The sequence below is a fragment of the Oncorhynchus mykiss genome, chromosome 13 (genome assembly GCF_057628025.1).
Source record: "Oncorhynchus mykiss isolate SJ-2025 chromosome 13, ASM5762802v1, whole genome shotgun sequence".
NCBI lineage: Eukaryota > Metazoa > Chordata > Actinopteri > Salmoniformes > Salmonidae > Oncorhynchus > Oncorhynchus mykiss.
The window spans coordinates 4,695,889-4,716,184 of record NC_143034.1 but is presented as its reverse complement, the minus strand read 5'-3'; the positions used below and the strand labels follow the sequence as shown (position 1 = coordinate 4,716,184).

General features: G+C 41.9%; 2 protein-coding genes across 3 annotated transcripts; both read right to left on the bottom strand.

The window, feature by feature from the left end:
- Nucleotides 1–6,488: 6,488 nt before the first annotated feature.
- Nucleotides 6,489–9,897, bottom strand: LOC110494908 (uncharacterized). Its single transcript, XM_090194944.1, has 2 exons — nt 9,134–9,897; nt 6,489–7,813 (listed from the first exon to the last, which is right to left on the bottom strand). Exons 1-2 carry the CDS (start codon nt 9,495–9,497, stop codon nt 7,101–7,103), a joined length of 1,077 nt encoding a protein of 358 aa, XP_090051070.1. The 5' UTR covers nt 9,498–9,897; the 3' UTR covers nt 6,489–7,100.
- A 2,869-nt stretch (nt 9,898–12,766) lies between these two features.
- LOC110495086 (uncharacterized) lies at nt 12,767–19,606 on the bottom strand. Of its 2 annotated transcripts, none has more exons than XM_036947937.2 (4): nt 18,992–19,606; nt 18,248–18,492; nt 17,630–17,804; nt 12,767–14,054 (listed from the first exon to the last, which is right to left on the bottom strand). In XM_036947937.2, exons 1-4 carry the CDS (start codon nt 19,335–19,337, stop codon nt 13,237–13,239), a joined length of 1,584 nt encoding a protein of 527 aa, XP_036803832.2. In that variant the 5' UTR covers nt 19,338–19,606; the 3' UTR covers nt 12,767–13,236. The 2 variants fall into 2 exon arrangements, with proteins under 2 accessions (XP_036803832.2, XP_036803833.2); XM_036947938.2 differs by having other exon boundaries at nt 12,767–14,051.
- Nucleotides 19,607–20,296: the final 690 nt, after the last annotated feature.

Below are 20,296 nucleotides of genomic sequence, written 5' to 3'. Positions count from 1 at the left end.
CCCAGTGTGTTCTAGAACTCATAAAACATCTGGTAGGATTCTGTATGGAGTCATGGTCTAAGATCCCTCCCAGTGTGTTCTAGAACTCATAAAACATCTGGTAGGATTCTGTATGGAGTCATGGTCTAAGATCCCTCCCAGTGTGTTCTAGAACTCATAAAACATCTGGTAGGATTCTGTATGGAGGCGTGGTCTAAGATCCATCTACAATCTCATAAAATATTAATTATAATTTAAAGAAAAAGGCTTAGTGCCATTATTCTTGTCATTAGCATCATCGCTAACAGCTACACATAGTGGTAGACAAACGCACTCACTCATGATGGTTGTCATTAGCATCATCGCTAACACTTTAGAGACTGGAAGGACAAAGGGGCATGTGCTCTACACAGGTAGAGTACTATCTGTCCATGTTGCCTTTGGGTAAGTGGGCACTGCCTTATGGGGCAACACCAACACTCACCTAAATAGCCTATATCCCACTGGGTGAGAGAAATGTTCATTGTTTTTGGGCAGCATTATGTGAGGGTTAATTATTATAAGGAAAATACGTTTTCACGCCACTGTCCATGTAGTTTAATATCATTGCAGTGTTAGGAGAGCAGGGCACTGTCCATATAGTTTAATATCATTGCAGTGTTAGGAGAGCAGGCCACTGTCCATATAGTTTAATATCATTGCAGTGTTAGGAGAGCAGGGCACTGTCCATATAGTTTAATATCATTGCAGTGTTAGGAGAGCAGGGCACTGTCCATATAGTTTAATATCATTGCAGTGTTAGGAGAGCAGGGCACTGTCCATATAGTTTAATATCATTGCAGTGTTAGGAGAGCAGGGCACTGTCCACATAGTTTAATATCATTGCAGTGTTAGGAGAGCAGGCCACTGTCCATATAGTTTAATATCATTGTGCTGTTAGGAGAGCAGGCCACTGTCCATATAGTTTAATATCATTGCAGTGTTAGGAGAGCAGGGCACTGTCCATATAGTTTAATATCATTGCAGTGTTAGGAGAGCAGGCCACTGTCCATATAGTTTAATATCATTGTGCTGTTAGGAGAGCAGGCCACTGTCCATATAGTTTAATATCATTGCAGTGTTAGGAGAGCAGGGCACTGTCCATATAGTTTAATATCATTGCAGTGTTAGGAGAGCAGGCCACTGTCCATATAGTTTAATATCATTGTGCTGTTAGGAGAGCAGGCCACTGTCCATATAGTTTAATATCATTGCAGTGTTAGGAGAGCAGGGCACTGTCCATATAGTTTAATATCATTGCAGTGTTAGGAGAGCAGGCCACTGTCCATATAGTTTAATATCATTGCAGTGTTAGGAGAGCAGGCCACTGTCCATATAGTTTAATATCATTGCAGTGTTAGGAGAGCAGGCCACTGTCCATATAGTTTAATATCATTGCAGTGTTAGGAGAGCAGGCCACTGTCCATATAGTTTAATATCATTGCAGTGTTAGGAGAGCAGGCCACTGTCCATATAGTTTAATATCATTGCAGTGTTAGGAGAGCAGGGCACTGTCCACATAGTTTAATATCATTGCAGTGTTAGGAGAGCAGGCCACTGTCCATATAGTTTAATATCATTGCAGTGTTAGGAGAGCAGGCCACTGTCCATATAGTTTAATATCATTGTGGTGTTAGGAGAGCAGGCCACTGTCCATATAGTTTAATATCATTGCAGTGTTAGGAGAGCAGGCCACTGTCCATATAGTTTAATATCATTGCAGTGTTAGGAGAGCAGGGCACTGTCCATATAGTTTAATATCATTGTGGTGTTAGGAGAGCAGGGCACTGTCCATATAGTTTAATATCATTGCAGTGTTAGGAGAGCAGGGCACTGTCCATATAGTTTAATATCATTGTGCTGTTAGGAGAGCAGGCCACTGTCCATATAGTTTAATATCATTGCAGTGTTAGGAGAGCAGGCCACTGTCCATATAGTTTAATATCATTGCAGTGTTAGGAGAGCAGGCCACTGTCCATATAGTTTAATATCATTGCAGTGTTAGGAGAGCAGGCCACTGTCCATATAGTTTAATATCATTGTGGTGTTAGGAGAGCAGGGCACTGTCCATATAGTTTAATATCATTGCAGTGTTAGGAGAGCAGGCCACTGTCCATATAGTTTAATATCATTGCAGTGTTAGGAGAACAGGGCACTGTCCATATAGTTTAATATCATTGCAGTGTTAGGAGAGCAGGCCACTGTCCATATAAACTCAGCAAAAAAAGTCCTCTCACTGTTAACTGTGTTTATTTTCAGCAAACGTAACGTGTAAATATTTGTATGAACAAGATTCAACAACTGAGACATAAACTGAAGAAGTTCCACAGACATGTGACAAACAGAAATAGAATAATGTGTCCTTGAACAAAGAGGGGGTCAAAATCAAAAGTAACAGTCAGTATCTGCTGTGGCCACCAGCTGCATTAAGTACTGCAGTGCATCTCCTCCTCATGGCCTGCACCAGATTTGCCAGTTCTATCTGTGAGATGTTACCCCACTCTTCCACCAAGGCACCTGCAAGTTCCCGGACATTTCTGGGGGGAATGACCCTAGCCCTCATCCGCCGATGCAACAGGTCCCAGACGTGCTCAATGGGATTGAGATCCGGGCTCTTCGCTGGCCATGGGAGAACACTGACATTCCTATCTTGCAGGAAATCACGCACAGAACGAGCAGTATGGCTGGTGGCATTGTCATGCTGGAGGGTCATGTCAGGATGAGCCTGCAGGAAGGGTACCACATGAGGGAGGAGGATGTCTTCCCTGTAACGCACAGCGTTGAGATTGACTGCAATGACAACAAGCTCAGTCCGATGATGCTGTGACACACCACCCCAGACCATGACGGACCCTCCACCTCCAAATCGATCCCGCTCCAGAGTACAGGCCTCGGTGTAACTCTCATTCCTTCGACGATAAACACAAATCCGACCATCACGACTCGTCAGTGAAGAGCACTTTTTGCCAGTCCTGTCTGGTCCAGCGATGGTGGATTTGTGCCCATAGGCAACGTTGTTGCGGGTGATGTCTGGTGAGGACCTTCCTTACAACAGGTCAACAAGCCTTCAGTCCAGCCTCTCTCAGCCTTTGCGGACAGTCTGAACACTGATGGAGGGATTGTAAATTCCTGGTGTAACTCGGGCAGTTGTTGTTGCCATCCTGTATCTGTCCCGCAGGTGTGATGTTCGGATGTAGCGATCCTGTGCAGGTGTTGTTACACATGATCTGCCACTGTGAGGATGATCAGCTGTCCATCCTGTCTCCCTGTAGCGCTGTCTTAGGCGTCTCACAGTACAGACATTGCAATTTATTGCCCTGACCATATCTTCAGTCTTCATGAGTCCTTGCAGCATGCCTAAGGCACGTTCAAGCAGATGAGCAGGGACCCTGGGCATCTTTATTTGGGTGTTTTTCAGAGTCAGTAGAAAGGCCTCTTTAGTGTCCTAAGTTTTCATAACTGTGACCTTAATTGCCTACCACCTGTAAGCTGTTGGTGTCTTACCGACCGTTCCACAGGTGCATGTTCATTAATTGTTTATGGTTCATTGAACAAGCATGGGAAACAGTGTTAAAACCCTTTACAATGAAGATCTGTGTAGTTATTTGATTTTTTACAAATTATCTTTGAAAGACAGGGTCCTGAAAAAGGGAGTTTCTTTTTTTGCTGAGTTTAGATGTATATAATGAACAGACTAGGTCTATACTCTTCCTACATGGTGTAACAATACATTATACAGTTTACAGTACCAGTCAAAAGTTTGGACACACCTACTCATTCCAGGGTTTTTTATTTATTTTTACTATTTTCTACATTGTAGAATAATAGTGAAGACATCAACACTATGAAATCACACATATGGATTCATATGACATAGACTGACCAGGTGAGTCCAGGTGAAAGATATGGTCCCTTATTGATCTCACCAACATACAGGCAGTTAGGAAGGAAAGCAAAGGCTAGCTTTTTCAAACAGAAATTTGCATCCTGTTGTACAAACTCCAAAAAGTTCTGGGACACTGTAAAGTCCATGGAGAATAAGAGCACCTTCTCCCAGCTGCCCACTGCTCTGAGGCTAGGAAACACTGTTACCACCGATAAATCCAAGATAATTGAGAATTTCAATAAGCATTTTTCTACGGCTGGACATGCTTTCTACTTGGCTAGCCCTTCCCTGGTCAACAGCCCTGCACTCCCCACAGCAACTCACCCAAACCTCCCTCACTTCACCTTCACCCAAATCCAGATAGCTGATGTTCTGAAAGAGCTGCAAAATCTGGAAACCTACAAATCAGCTGGGCTAGACAATCTGGACCTTCTCTTTCTAAAATTATCTGCCGAAATGGTTGCAACCCCTATTACTAGCCTATTCAACCTCTCTTTCGTATCGTTTGAGATTCCCAAAGATTGAAAAGCTGCCGCAGTCATCCCCCTCTTCAAAGGGGTGCACACTCTAGACCCAAACTGCTACAGACCTATATCTATTCTACCTTGCCTTTCTAAGGTCTTCGAAAGCCAAGTTAACAAACAGATCACCGACCACTTCGAATCACACCGTACCTTCTCCGATATGCAATCTGGTTTCAGAGCTGGTCATGGGTGCACCTCAGCCACGCTCAAGGTCCTAAACGATATCATAACTGCCATCGATAAGAGACATTACTGTGCAGCCCTATTCATTGACCTGGCTAAGGCTTCGACTCTGTCAATCACAACATTCTTATTGGCAGACTCAACAGCCTTGGTTTCTCAAATGATTGCCAACCGTTTTGTCACCAAAGCTCCATATACTACCCACCACTGCGACCTGTATGCTCTCGTTGGCTGGCCCTCGCTTCATACTCGTTGCCAAACCCACTGGCTCCAGGTCATCTACAAGTCTCAGCTAGGTAAAGCCCCGCCTTATCTCAGCTCACTGGTCACCATAGCAGCACCCACCCGTAGCTCCAGCAGGTATATCTCACTGGTCACCCCCAAAGCCAATTCTTCCTTTGGCCGCCTCTCCTTCCAGTTCTCTGCTGCCAATAACTGGAATGAACTGCAAAAATCTCTGAAGCTGGAGACTCTTACCTCCCTCACTAGCTTTAAGCACCAGCTGTCAGAGCAGCTCACAGATCACTGCACCTGTACGTAGCTCATCTGTAAATAGCCCATCCAATCTACCTCATCCCCACACTGTATTTATTTATTTATCTTGCTCCTTTGCACCCCAGTATTTCTACTTGCACATTCATCTTCTGCACACCCTTCCATTCCAGTGTTTAATTGCTATATTGTAATTACTTTTCCACCATGGTCTATTTATTATCACTGTATATAGATTTGTCTACTGTATTATTGATTGTATGTTTGTTTAACTCCATGTGTAACTCTGCGTCGTTGTATGTGCCGAACTGCTGTGCTTTACCTTGGTCAGGTCGCAGTTGCAAATGAGAACTTGTTCTCAACTAGTCTACCTGGTTAAATAAAGGTGGGTGGAAAAAATGTGTTCTATGTGTTGTGTGTTCTATGTGTTGTATGTGTTCTGTGTGTTCTATGTGTTCTATGTGTTGTGTGTTCTATGTGTTGTATGTGTTCTATGTGTTCTGTGTGTTATATGTGTTCTGTGTGTTCTGTGTGTTATATGTGTTCTGTGTGTTATATGTGTTCTGTGTGTTATATGTGTTCTGTGTGTTATATGTGTTCTGTGTGTTATATGTGTTCTGTGTGTTCTATGTGTTCTGTGTGTTATATGTGTTCTGTGTGTTATATGTGTTCTGTGTGTTATATGTGTTCTGTGTGTTATATGTGTTCTGTGTGTTATATGTGTTCTGTGTGTTCTATGTGTTCTGTGTGTTATATGTGTTCTGTGTGTTATATGTGTTCTGTGTGTTATATGTGTTCTGTGTGTTATATGTGTTCTGTGTGTTATATGTGTTCTGTGTGTTCTATGTGTTATATGTGTTCTGTGTGTTATATGTGTTCTGTGTGTTATATGTGTTCTGTGTGTTATATGTGTTCTGTGTGTTATATGTGTTCTGTGTGTTATATGTGTTCTGTGTGTTATATGTGTTCTGTGTGTTATATGTGTTATATGTGTTCTGTGTGTTATATGTGTTCTGTGTGTTATATGTGTTCTGTGTGTTATATGTGTTCTGTGTGTTATATGTGTTCTGTGTGTTATATGTGTTCTGTGTGTTATATGTGTTATATGTGTTCTGTGTGTTATATGTGTTCTGTGTGTTCTATGTGTTCTGTGTGTTATATGTGTTCTGTGTGTTATATGTGTTCTGTGTGTTCTATGTGTTATATGTGTTCTGTGTGTTATATGTGTTCTGTGTGTTCTGTGTGTTATATGTGTTCTGTGTGTTATATGTGTTCTGTGTGTTATATGTGTTCTGTGTGTTATATGTGTTCTGTGTGTTATATGTGTTCTGTGTGTTATATGTGTTCTGTGTGTTATATGTGTTCTATGTGTTCTGTGTGTTATATGTGTTCTGTGTGTTATATGTGTTCTGTGTGTTATATGTGTTCTGTGTGTTCTATGTGTTCTGTGTGTTCTATGTGTTCTGTGTGTTCTATGTGTTCTGTGTGTTCTATGTGTTCTGTGTGTTATATGTGTTCTGTGTGTTATATGTGTTCTGTGTGTTCTATGTGTTCTGTGTGTTATATGTGTTCTGTGTGTTCTATGTGTTCTGTGTGTTCTATGTGTTCTGTGTGTTATATGTGTTCTGTGTGTTCTGTGTGTTATATGTGTTCTGTGTGTTATATGTGTTCTGTGTGTTCTGTGTGTTATATGTGTTCTGTGTGTTATATGTGTTCTGTGTGTTATATGTGTTCTGTGTGTTATATGTGTTCTGTGTGTTATATGTGTTCTGTGTGTTATATGTGTTCTGTGTGTTATATGTGTTCTGTGTGTTATATGTGTTCTGTGTGTTCTGTGTGTTCTGTGTGTTCTGTGTGTTTTGTTACCTGGTTAAATAAAGGTGAAATAAAAAAAAATAAAAAATACTGCAACTCAATATTAGGAAGGTGATACTAATGTTTGGTGTACTCAGTGTACAATATGATTTAATGTGGCTTGAAGAAAAACACATTCTAAGTCAAAAACACAAGTCGGAACACAGTCTCTCTATTCTCTCATGTGATTTCAGGTCCTCTGACCGGGAAAATGTCTTTCCGCAATGAGAGCAGTGGTATGACTTCTCCTCCTCCTCCTGTGTATTTGTATGTTTATCACGATGTATTCTCACATGCAATTTCAGGTTCTTTGAACCAGTAAATCTCTTTCCACACTGGGAGCACTGGAAGGGCTTCTCTCCCGTGTGTATTCTCTCATGTGATTTCAGGTTCCCTAACTGGTTATAAGTCATTCCGCATTGGGAGCATTGGTAAGGCTTCTCTCCGGAGTGTATTCTCTTGTGTGTTTTCAGGTACCCTAACGTAGTAAATCTCTTTCCACACTGAGAGCATTGGCAGGTCTTCCTGCCTGCTGTATGTATTTCTTCATGCTTATTCAGGTACCGTAACCAGGTAAAACTCTTTCCACACTTGGAACATTGAAACGGCCTTTCTGCAGTGTGTGTCCTCTCATGCTGTTTCAGGTTCCCTAACATGGTAAATCTCTTTCCACACTGGGAGCATGGGTAGGGCTTCTCCCCTGTGTGCGTTCTCTTATGGTGTCTAAGGTGCCCTAACCACCAAAAACTCTTTCCACAGTGGGAGCAGTGATGTTTTCTTGCTGGTTTGGGCGTCTCTGGGTCTGGTTCCCCTGAAGGACTCTTCCCGCTGTCAGAATGAGAATCTGGTCTCTCTCCTGCCAAAGACAAACAGAGTATTTAGCTAAATACTAAACAGAGACCTGAATAAGACCTCCACATGATAAAACGGTCTTCCTATGAGGTTTAATCCAGACTGGTGATAACCTGAGGCCAGTTTTATTTGTTTTAAACTTGGTGGCCTATAAAATACAAATAATAGTACCACTCTAGAACCTTGCTTTCATAGAGGCAGGTTTTAAGCCGATTGACCTTTGACCTCTGTTCTAGGACCACTACCCATGTTTTAGTACTTAGAAATGAAACTATTGTGAACCCGAAAACATTATTATATTGAGGGGGCTGATGTGTCCAGCTGTGTATTGACAGGGGTCCTGTTTTATATATAGATTGATCAGGGACGTGCAACTATAGTGCAACACATTTGGCGGAAAAATAGCTTAATTTCCCTCAGATGACAAAAGAAGTTCAATGCTATTTGGCTGGCAGCCACACAAGTAAATGAGCCTACACCTGCATTGCTTGCTGTTTGGGGTTTTAGGCTGTGTTTCTGTACAGCACTTTGAGATATCAGCTGATGTACGAAGGGCTATATAAATACATTTGATTTGGTTTAATAGATTAAACAACAGGGTCGTTCCATATGAATGATGTGAGAACCAGTTAAATAGACTAAACAGCAGGGTCGTTCAGTAGAATGCCTGCCCCTTTAGGGTCGTTCCAGATGAATGAAGTGAGAACCAGTTTAATAGACTAAACAGCAGGGTCGTTCAGTAGAATGCCTGCCCCTTTAGGGTCGTTCCAGATGAATGAAGTGAGTACAGGAACCAGTTAAATAGACTAAACAGCTGGGTCGTTCAGTAGAATGCCTGCCCCTTTAGGGTCGTTCCAGATGAATGATGTGAGAACCAGTTAAATAGACTAAACAGCAGGGTCGTTCAGTAGAATGCCTGCCCCTTTAGGGTCGTTCCAGATGAATGAAGTGAGTACAGGAACCAGTTAAATAGACTAAACAGCTGGGTCGTTCAGTAGAATGCCTGCCCCTTTAGGGTCGTTCCAGATGAATGAAGTGAGAACCAGTTAAATAGACTAAACAGCAGGGTCGTTCAGTAGAATGCCTGCCCCTTTAGGGTCGTTCCAGATGAATGAAGTGAGTACAGGAACCAGTTAAATAGACTAAACAGCTGGGTCGTTCAGTAGAATGCCTGCCCGTTTAGGGTCGTTCCAGATGAATGAAGTGAGAACCAGTTTAATAGACTAAACAGCAGGGTCGTTCAGTAGAATGCCCCTTTAAAACTACACTTTGGTTCCATAACTGCAGACAGAGTTTATGCCCCTGTTTTTAAGATCGTACTTACTGGTGTCAATCAGATCTTCAGTCTCCTCCTCTTCCACTCTAAAGGGTTCTTCCTCTCCTTTCACTAGAACATCCTCTTCTTTCAATGTAATAGCCTCCTCCTCTTCCTCCTTTATTATTTTGAAATCTTCTTCCTCCTCTTCTTCTTTCACTGTGACCTCGTCCTCCTCCTCCTTCTTCACTCGGAACACTGCATCCTCTTCTTCCTCTCCTTTCACTCTAATATCCTCCTCTTCTTCACCTTCCTCTCCTTTCACTCTAATATCCTCTTCTTCTTTTACGATAATGTTCAGCCCCAGAGCTTCTTTCTCCGTCCAGCAGACATCCTCTTCTTTATAAGTGGTGGAGTAGCTTAGTGAACTCATGGTCGGGGACGTTAACTAGGTAGATAGAATTAACCTTAGGTTAGTTGCTAATGCTAACTTAGCAAGCCACCTACCCGACAAAACAACGTAACAGCTTCCTCTTCCTTCTTCTCCTTCACGGGAGCTTCTTTCTCCGTCCAGCAGACCTCCTCTTCTTTAGAAGGTGGGGGAGTAAATTACTGAGCTCATGGTCGGGGATGTTAGCTAGCTATAATACATTAGCTGTTTAGCATTAGCTAAAATAGCTAGCTAACTATGTGGAATAAAACAGGTTAACACGTAGACATGTGCGTGTGTTTAAAAAACAAACAGTGTCTAAATACACAGAACGTGTCTCGAATTCGACTATTTCTAGCAAGTTGCCCAAGTTCACCCTTACCAGGCTTGTTGTGAACAAAAGAAGCGTACGGTCCGTCCACTGGTTTATACGTCACACAGCATCCCCCGACATAAAATACACACGTTGCCATCTGCTGACTGGAGTGGGTAATGCAGCTGAGGTAAAAAAATAAAATATAAAATCACTATTCAACCACACCAAAGAATACATAGATTCGACCCATTTCAAATAAGCAAATATGCTTTCCAAACATTCCAGAAGGCAATCAAAAACAATGTAGTTAGAATCACTGGTTGGGCGCTATCAACTAGTGTCTGTGATGAACTGGTGTCTCTTCTTCAAATCACAAGCAGTTTCCTTTACACACTTTGCCATCCTCTGGGAATATATTACATATTGTTGTATTAGGTTTTCACTCAAATAAATTTGATTCAAAGCTGAGTGACGTCGAGGCATAAATGTCAGGTTCAGTGTAGATTTATGAATGTATCTGCAACATACAGTATGTCATATAATATTACCTAGGTCTACCTTTATAAATGTTAGGTTCAGTGTAGATTTATGAATGTATCTGCAACATACAGTATGTCATATAATATTACCTAGGTCTACCTTTATAAATGTTAGGTTCAGTGTAGATTTATGAATGTATCTGCAACATACAGTATGTCATATAATATTACCTAGGTCTACCTTTATAAATGTTAGGTTCAGTGTAGATTTATGAATGTATCTGCAACATACAGTATGTCATATAATATTACCTAGGTCTACCTTTATAAATGTTAGGTTCAGTGTAGATTTATGAATGTATCTGCAACATACAGTATGTCATATAATATTACCTAGGTCTACCTTTATAAATGTTAGGTTCAGTGTAGATTTATGAATGTATCTGCAACATACAGTATGTCATATAATATTACCTAGGTCTACCTTTATAAATGTTAGGTTCAGTGTAGATTTATGAATGTATCTGCAACATACAGTATGTCATATAATATTACCTAGGTCTACCTTTATAAATGTTAGGTCCAGTGTACATTTATGAATGAAGCATGGTGGTGGCAGCATCATGCTGTGGGGGTGTTAATTATGTCATATAATATTACCTTGGTCTACCTTTATAAACGTTTGGTCCAGTGTACATTTCTGAATGAAGCATGGTGGTGGCAGCATCATGCTGTGGGGTGTTAATTATGTAATATAATATTACCTTGATCTACCTTTATAAACGTTTGGTCCAGTGTAGATTTATGAATGAAGCATGGTGGTGGCAGCATCATGCTGTGGGGGTGTTGATTATGTCGTATCATATTACCTAGGTCTACCTTTATAAATGTTTGGTCCAGTGTACATTTATGAATGAAGCATGGTGGTGGCAGCATCATGCTGTGGGGGTGTTAATTATGTCATATCATATTACCTTGGTCTACCTTTATAAATGTTTGGTCCAGTGTTTTTCAGCAGCAGGTACTGGGAGACTAGTCAGGATCGAGGTAAAGATTAACGGAGCAAAGTACAGAGAGGTCCTTGATGAAAACCTGCTCCAGAGCGCTCAGGACCTCAGACTGCGCTACACCCACAATAACATCTGCTAAACACGTGTATGTGACCAATTACATTTGATTTGATTTGAAAGTACCGAGTAAAGGGTATGAATACTTATGTAAATGTAATAAATTAGCAAACATTTCCAAAAACCTGTTTTTGCTATGTCATTATGATATGGAGTGTAGATTGATGAGGGGGAAAAACAATTGAATACATTTTAGAATAAGGCTGTAACGTAACAAAATGTGGAAAAAGTCAAAGGGTTCTGACTACTTTCCGAAGGCCCTGTATTTAACATTATTAATGTGACCAGTAATTCCATGTCCATGTAAATAGATAGGGCAGCAGCCTCTAAGGTGCAGGGTGGAGGAACCGGGTGGTTGCCGGCTAGTATATGTAGGTATATAACATGTCTCCGATCCATTGGCCTAAATAGCGCCCTGTCAAATCAATATGTACTTTGATGTATGACACGACATACCAAAATCAGGACAGGTGAAAGGAAAATGGACAATATGGAATGAAGGCTTCCTACTGTTCGGTAGTTTCACTCCGTGGACTAAATTGTCATGATAATCAGTGTTTTCAAGTTTGTATTTGTACATTTTGGACGAGCTGATCCTAGCGGAGTAGAAGGAAATACTTCTGTATTTCCCGCTACGTTTTTTTTGGTTTTGTAAATAGGCTCAAGATAACTACTTATGAACTTGGGGAATGGATCTTCAGAGCTTAAATACCCCCCAAAACCGTCTTAAGCCTTTGTCGGGATCTGAGGGGTATACTATGAAGCAAGCTAGATCTACTCAGGCTTACTGTATGAAGCTAGCTAGCTTCAGTTAGCTTCACATTCTAGCTCAGGCTATATCCGTATAATGATGGTGGATATTGATAGTGCACTCGTTGCTTACTCAAGCATGTCACGCCTTGATCTGTTTCACCTGTCCGTGTGCTTGTCTCCACCCCCCTCCAGGTGTTGCCCATCTTCCCAATTATCCCCTGTGTATTTATTGTCTCTCCTAGGGTGGTGAAACAGTGTGTGTGTGTGTGGGGGATTTGTCTCTCCTAGGGTGGTGGAACGCCAGGACCTGCCCTGTTTTCCTCTAGGCAGACTTAGACCTGAGTGGTATACAACAACAGCAGGATCGATGAGTTAGCCAGATACCTTTTATTATTTTGAAAAGGGACGCTAGAAATGGGCATGGTCTGAAAAACGCATATCTAAATTGAGATTTATGAATGAACCAGAAAATCCAGTTATGTTTGGTTCTTTATCAAAGTTAGATGGCTAGTCCTTATTGATCCTGCCTTGCAGTACACCCCTCTCAATATTCATATCTACATTATGAATAAATACTGTTGGAATTAGATTTGTAAGTTTTTCTGTCTGTACATTTGTTTATTTTTTCACACACACATACACAATGCAAACACAAGAGGTAATATAGCACATGTAAATAGATAGCACTTGATTAACACACAGAGAAAATACACAAAGAGTTCTAAAAAGTTATAATTTATTTAAAAAGCATTACAACGGACCTACTCTATACTGAAACAGATATACTCACTCCATGTCCAATTCATGTAAAAAACAACAACATTGAGTTCACTTTGTACAATTTGATTTCGTGTGGCATAAACAGTCAGTCAAAAAATATGAGACAAGTGTTGGAGCACTGTATGTGTTAACTCATTAATTAACTGATGTATTATTGTTTAATATCTCTTTCCACACTGGGAGCAGTGGTAAGGCATTTCCCCTGTGTCTGTTACCTCGTGGTCTTTCAGGTTCCCTAACTAGGTAAATATCTTTCCAATATATATTTCTCTGCCATGTGGATTCTTTCAAGGCTTCTCTGCGGAGTGTGTCAGCTCATGTTTTTTCAGGTATCTTGACTGTGTGAAACTCTTTCCACACTGTGAACAGGGGTGAGGCTTCTCTTTTATGTGTGTCCACTCATGTGTTTTCAGGCCCCATAACTGGATAAAACTCTTTCCACACAGAGAGCAGTGGAAATTCTTCTCTCCTTTGTGTAATATCTTATGTTTTGTCAGGCCCCCTAACTGAGTAAAACTCTTCCCACACAGGGAGCAGTGGAAGGGCTTTTCTCCTGTGTGAATTCTCTCGTGTGTTTTCAGGTGCCCCAACCGGGTAAAACGCTTTCCACAATGTGAGCAGTGGAAGGGCTTTTCTCCTCTGTGCATGCTCTCATGTCCTTTCAGGCTTCCTAAATGGGTAAAACGCTTTCCGCAAAGTGAGCAGTGGAAGGGCTTTTCTCCTGTGTGCATTCTCTCATGTTCTTTCAGGCTCCCTAATTGGGTAAAACTCTTTCCACAATCGGAGCAGCGGAAAGGCTTCTCTCCTCTGTGCCTTCTCTCATCCATTTGCAGGTGCCATAACCGGGTAAAACTCTTTCCACATTGGGAGCAGTGGAAAGGCTTTTCTCCTGTGTGTATCATCTCATGTCGTTTCAGGCTAAATAACCTGGTAAAACTCTTTCCACACTGGGAGCAGTGGTAAGTCTCCTCTCCTGCGTGTATTCCTTCATGCCTTTTCAAGGACCCTAACCGGGTAAAACTCTTTCCACATTGGGAGCAGTGGTGTTGTCTTACTGGTTTGGATGTCTCTGGCTCTGGTTCCTCTGAGTCTGGTCTTTCACCTGCTAAAGAAAAACAGTATGTGTATTTAAAAGAGAGACCTGAATGAAACCTCCACATGAAACAACTGTCTTCCTATGAGGTTGAATCCTAAACACATCCCTCAATAACCTGAGGCCAGTTTTCAAACAATTCTTACATTTTAAAAAGTCTTATAGCAGAGCACTATAATCACATAAATTGAGGACTACAGTATTTAAATCAATGTCATAGGCTGCATTTGATCCATTGGTAATACTGTTTTGTTGGTGGCCCACTCTTTGACGGTAAACACATCTTACACTGTGGCTTTAAACGGATACTGCGAGATTCTGGCAACTCGTGTTAGCGCAATGACTGAAAGTCTACAGGTATGCTAGCGGATGCTAGTTAGCATTGTCCAGTGAAACGACCTCTAACTTCCTTCATACTGCACGGCAGTCTACAGGTATGCTAGCGGATGCTAGTTAGCGTTGGCTATTGAAACTACCTCTAACTTCCTTCATACTGCACGGCAGAGACAAACAAAATGGATCCACGAGTTCATCTGACATTGTTCATCTGACATCTGACATTAAATAAAACATTCTAATTCATCCACACACAATACCCCGTAATGACATCACAATACCCCGTAATGACATCACAATACCCCGTAATGACATCACAATACCCCGTAATGACATCACAATACCCCATAATGACATCACAATACCCTATAATGACAAAGTGAAACCGTGTTTTTATACATTTTTTGCACATTGATTGATAATGAAATACAGAAATATCTAATTTACATAATATTTCCCACCCCCGAGGCAATACATGTTAAAATCACCCTTGGCAACGATTACAGCTGTGAGTTTTTCTGGGTAAGTCGGTCAAGTTGGTTGTTGATCATTGCTAGACAGCCATTTTAAAATCTTACCACAGATTTTCAATCCGATTTAAGTCAAAACTGTAACTACGCCATTCAGGAAGATTCAATGTCGTCTTGGTAAGCAACTCCAGTGTAGATTTTCTGAATGCTGGAAACACTTGGCTACTCGGTTTTGTTGTTTTTGATTTAAAAAAAATAAGTTAGATTATAAATACTGCACTTGTTTTTTGCATGGATTCAGAAAATATTTCTCCGGAATCCTGCTTTAAAGGGGAAGTTGACCCACAAACACTTGTGGGTCCTTTATAACACGTGGCTGTTTGTCAGGATCCCAGATAGTTTTTAGGTACATTGTTTGAGTATTTAGAGCGTAATAATAAATACACAATGAGTAACGATAACATGGCTGTATACACAGGGGTACCAGTACTGAGTTGATGTGTAGGGGTACGAGGTAATAACATGGCTGTATACACAGAGTACCAGTATTGAGTTGATGTGTAGGGGTACGAGGTAATAACATGGCTGTAAACACAGAGTCCCAGTACTGAGTTGATGTGTAGGGGTACGAGGTAATAACATGGCTGTATACACAGGGGTACCAGTACTGTGTTGATGTGTAGGGGTACTAGGTAGTTGAAGTGTAGGGGTACTAGGTAGTTGATGTGTAGGGGTACTAGGTAGTTGAAGTGTAGGGGTACTAGGTAGTTGATGTGCATTAAATTGTTCATAATTTTTTTAACTACAATGTTATTTATTGAAAATGTTATTCGTATAAGACGCTATGAGCCTCAGCTTCCTGGAATCCAATGTAGCTGCTGTTGGGGTCAGGGTAGTTAGATATAACTGCTGTTGGGGTCGGGGTAGTTAGATATAACTGCTGTTGGGGTCGGGGTAGTTAGATATAACTGCTGCCACCAAAAGCTGGGATCACCAGTCGTTGGCATTGACCTAGATGTTCTCCCCTCAACATCCACTCCAGGGTGAGGACCCGTCGTTGGACTTGACCTAGATGTTCTCCCCTCAACATCCACTCCAGGGTGAGGACCCGTCGTTGGCCTCGACCTAGATGTTCTCCCCTCGACATCCACTCCAGGGTGAGGACCCGTCGTTGGCCTTGACCTAGATGTTCTCCCCTCAGCATCCACTCCAGGGTGAGGACCCGTCGTTGGCCTTGACCTAGATGTTCTCCCCTCAACATCCACTCCAGGGTGAGGACCCGTCGTTGGCCTCGACCTAGATGTTCTCCCCTCGACATCCACTCCAGGGTGAGGACCCGTCGTTGGCCTTGACCTAGATGTTCTCCCCTCAACATCCACTCCAGGGTGAGACCCGTCGTTGGCCTTGACCTAGATGTTCTCCCCTCAACATCCACTCCAGGGTGAGGACCCGTCGTTGGCCTCGACCTAGATGTTCTCCCCTCAGCATCCACTCCAGGGTGAGGACCCGTCGTTGGCCTTGACCTAGATGTTCTCCCCTCAACATCCACTCTAGGGTGAGACCCGTCATCAGTCTGATGTTCTACCTCCTCCATTATCGGAATAAACTGGTCCCATTGTCAACAGCAGGGACATTTACTGTCTTTTGGTAGAGGTAGGCATCTCACTCAACTACACCACCAGTCCCCGTGCGTTCTGTGTGGAGTAAAGGTGGTCTAGAGAATTTTCCCCTCTGGTTGCACATTTAACATGCTGGTAGAAATGAGATCAAACAGATTTAAGTTTCCCTGCAGTTCCCTCCCTGGCCACTAGGAGCGCCGCCTCTGGATGAGCTTTTTCCTGTTTTCTTATGGCCTCATACAGTTTGTTGAGTGCAGTCTTAGGTCCAGCATCGGTCTGTGGTGGTAAATAGACATTATGGTTGTGTTTTTTAAATTTTTTAGATAGATTTGTCTGAGTTGCATCAGGACAGTTTTAGCATTTTAGCTAACCTTAATCTAATTCTACTAACCTACCACGTTAATTATCCTGACCTTAACCTAATTCTACTAACCTACCACGTTAATTATCCTAACCTTAACCTAATTCTACTAACCTACCACGTTAATGATCCTGACCTTAACCTAATTCTACTAACCTACCACGTTAATTATCCTAACCTTAACCTAATTCTACTAACCTACCATGTTAATTATCCTAATTCACAACAATGAATACACTGACCACAGAACTAATGAGCTGCTCTACAACAGTGAATACACTGACCACAGAACTAATGAGCTGCTCTACAACAGTGAATACACTGACCACAGAACTAATGAGCTGCTATATAACAGTGAATACACTGACCACAGAACTAATGAGCTGCTCTACAACAGTGAATACACTGACCACAGAACTAATGAGCTGCTATATAACAGTGAACACACTGACCACAGAACTAATGAGCTGCTCTACAACAGTGAATACACTGACCACAGAACTAATGAGCTGCTCTACAACAGTGAATACACTGACCACAGAACTAATGAGCTGCTCTACAACAGTGAATACACTGACCACAGAACTAATGAGCTGCTGTACAACAGTGAATACACTGACCACAGAACTAATGAGCTGCTCTACAACAGTGAACACACTGACCACAGAACTAATGAGCTGCTCTACAACAGTGAACACACTGACCACAGAACTAATGAGCTGCTCTACAACAGTGAATACACTGACCACAGAACTAATGAGCTGCTCTACAACAGTCTAATCCACACACCACTGTTCTTACTTGAATCTGAATCTCCCTCTTCTCCTCCTCTCACAGTTCCACGCAGACCCGGTGTTTTCCTGCAGTCGACCAGCCGCACAGACACCCTCTTCAGACCCCACAGTAAGGCAACAGTGGGAGAGGCAACAGTGGGAGAGGCACGACCTGGGGCCTCTGGGAGAGGGAAAGACATGTCCTGGAAACCACAAAAATAAACAATCAATTTAGGGTGGGAAACACTCTCCTACCTTGATTCCTCTCATTCTCTGGATCTCCTGCTATAAATGTTGTGGAGGAGAAAGTCCAAGAGGAGGAACCTCAGATCAGAAACACACCCTCCTTGATTCCTAATTCTCTGGACCTCCTGCTATAAATGTTGTGGAGGAGAAAGTCCAAGAGGAGGAACCTCAGATCAGAAACACACCTACCTTGATTCCTCTCATTCTCTGGACCTCCTGCTATAAATGTTGTGGAGGAGAAAGTCCAATCAGAATCACCTGTATTTGCCAAAAAACATTCACATATCAGTATTTGGATGAACCTCAGATGTTCTCCTCCAATGGATTTATAGGAGGAGGTCCAGGAATTAAGGAAGGAATGTTGAGAACCAGAAACACTTTGTGACTGGGATGTACTCACACCACTCCCCCTCTGCTCTGGGGTGTGGCTCTCTGGAGCCAACTCCGCCTTCAGCCTGTTGCTAGGAAACCAATCCTTGTCTTTCACGTCCCATTCTTGGTCGCAGTGAATAGCATCGTCATCACCACCAAACTGTCTGGGACTCACAGGTGTCACATTAGCTTCTTCCTGTATCTTTCTGATGTCCTCCTTCACTGTAGAGCTCTGGGAGGGCCAGGAAACTGCATATTGCCTCGTTTTTGGATCTGTAAAAGGGAAGAGAGTTTGACTATCGGTAAAAACATAGGTTATAGCTTGCTCCCTCATCTGATTCCAAACATACCACTTATCATCCTAGGACCTTCGGTCGGAGTGCAATAGAAAAGCGAACTCTGAATACAAAACTAAAGGAAAATAAATAAATACACTTTTTAAAAAGTAGTATTTTTATATGAGGTCATTAGAATAAGCCCAACAACGACAACAACAACAACAACAACAACAACAACGTCTTAATACGCTGTGATCAAAATCTTAATTTTAGTTTTTTGCTACTTTAAGATTGGACCCCAGACATGTATGTGGGGTGTATTGAATGTTATAATGATTAAATAGGAGTTGATGCTTTAAATCAATGTTTTTTTTTTACTGGTTATGCTCTCTTCAGTGTACCAACACATGTATATATATTTTTTTTATAATTTAAAACCACACACCAGTTCAACAACTGCATAGTTCTCCCCCTGTTTTTAAGACAATACTCACCAGTGTTAACCGGATCTTCTGTCTCCTCCTCCTCCTCCTCCTCTTTCACCCCAAAAGGTTTCTCTTCTTTCAATGTTATTGACTCCTCCTTCACTCCAAAAGGCTCTTCTTTCAATGTGATAGAGGAAGCCATCTCCTTTTTTATTCTGAAAGCTTCTACCTCTTCTTCCACTGTGACAGCCTCTATCCCCACTTCCTCTGTTTTAATTCGACAAGCTTCTTCCGTTCCTATCACTGTAATATCCTCCTCTTCTTCTTTAATGACAATGTTCATCCCCAGAGCTGCTTTCTCCGCCCAGCAGACCTCATCTTCATTAGCAGGGGGAGAGTAGCTTAGTGAACTCATTGTCAGGGATGTTAGCTAGTTAGCATTAGCGACTACCCTAATGCTAGGCCCGGTAACACATGTGCAAATTTAGCAAGCAAATCACGTTTAATTGAACTAGTAGAAACGTTAAAAGAACTGTGTTTAAATCACCGAGATTCGTGTAGCTACACAAAAATGGTCTACAGAGCTTCAATGTTTGTATTTCATGTTGGCTAACAAGCTACAGAGATGATTTAGCGGTGTTGTTGAAGACGCGTCCAACGCAGTCGGTCGTCACTAGTTACCACAGCCACAAAGTCATAAACCCCACCCATTCCCACAATTTATCTTCTTAAAATTAGATTTCAACCTTAACGCTAACCACATTGCTAACATTATGCCACACCCTAAATTAAGACCAAAAAGAAAATGTTTGTTTTCATTAATCTTTCGATATAGCCAATGTCGACATTGTGGCTGTGGTAACTAGTGGAAACCCGTGTGTCCACTACATTATACGTCACGCGAGAAGCATCACCTGAAAGACTTCGCCGTCTGCTGACTGGAGTGGGTAACGCAGTTTCTAAAAAGATTCACTACATAGTTTTTTTCGTGGCAAACAATGTCATTACATACAATTCCAAATAAGGAAATGTGTCTTCCTCTTTTTGAACCTGTTGGACTGTATATGTCGAGGGTTTCCTCGGCGCTATGTGTTCATCTCCCAGGCGCTTGTAAGTTGAGGTCGTTTAACGCTGATTCACATAGAGCATGAACAGTGCAGTGTATGGGCTAAGGCACTGAGTTCGAGGTGCTAAAGGAAACTCGACCCCCCCCCCCCAAAAAAAAAACATCAGTGTCAGATGGTTTAGACCCTTTCTTCTTTAAGGTTGCTGCCCCTATCTCTGACCTTTTAAACCTGTCTCTCCTCTCTGGGGAGGTTCCCATTGACTGGAAGGCAGCTACAGTGGGTCCTTTATTTAAAGGGGGAGATCAAG

Bases quoted from the DNA above. Each gene is read 5' to 3' on its own strand.
- LOC110494908 (XM_090194944.1), bottom strand. From the start codon at position 9,497: ATGAGTTCACTAAGCTACTCCACCACTTATAAAGAAGAGGATGTCTGC. The intron at 7,814-9,133 runs GTAAGTACGATC...TGTCTTTGGCAG, and splicing joins TGAAGATCTGATTGACACCA to GAGAGAGACCAGATTCTCAT.
- LOC110495086 (XM_036947937.2), bottom strand. From the start codon at position 19,337: ATGAGTTCACTAAGCTACTCTCCCCCTGCTAATGAAGATGAGGTCTGC. The intron at 18,493-18,991 runs GTGAGTATTGTC...TCCCTTTTACAG, and splicing joins AGAAGATCCGGTTAACACTG to ATCCAAAAACGAGGCAATAT. The intron at 14,055-17,629 runs GTAAGAACAGTG...GTTTTTCTTTAG, and splicing joins AGAGGGAGATTCAGATTCAA to CAGGTGAAAGACCAGACTCA.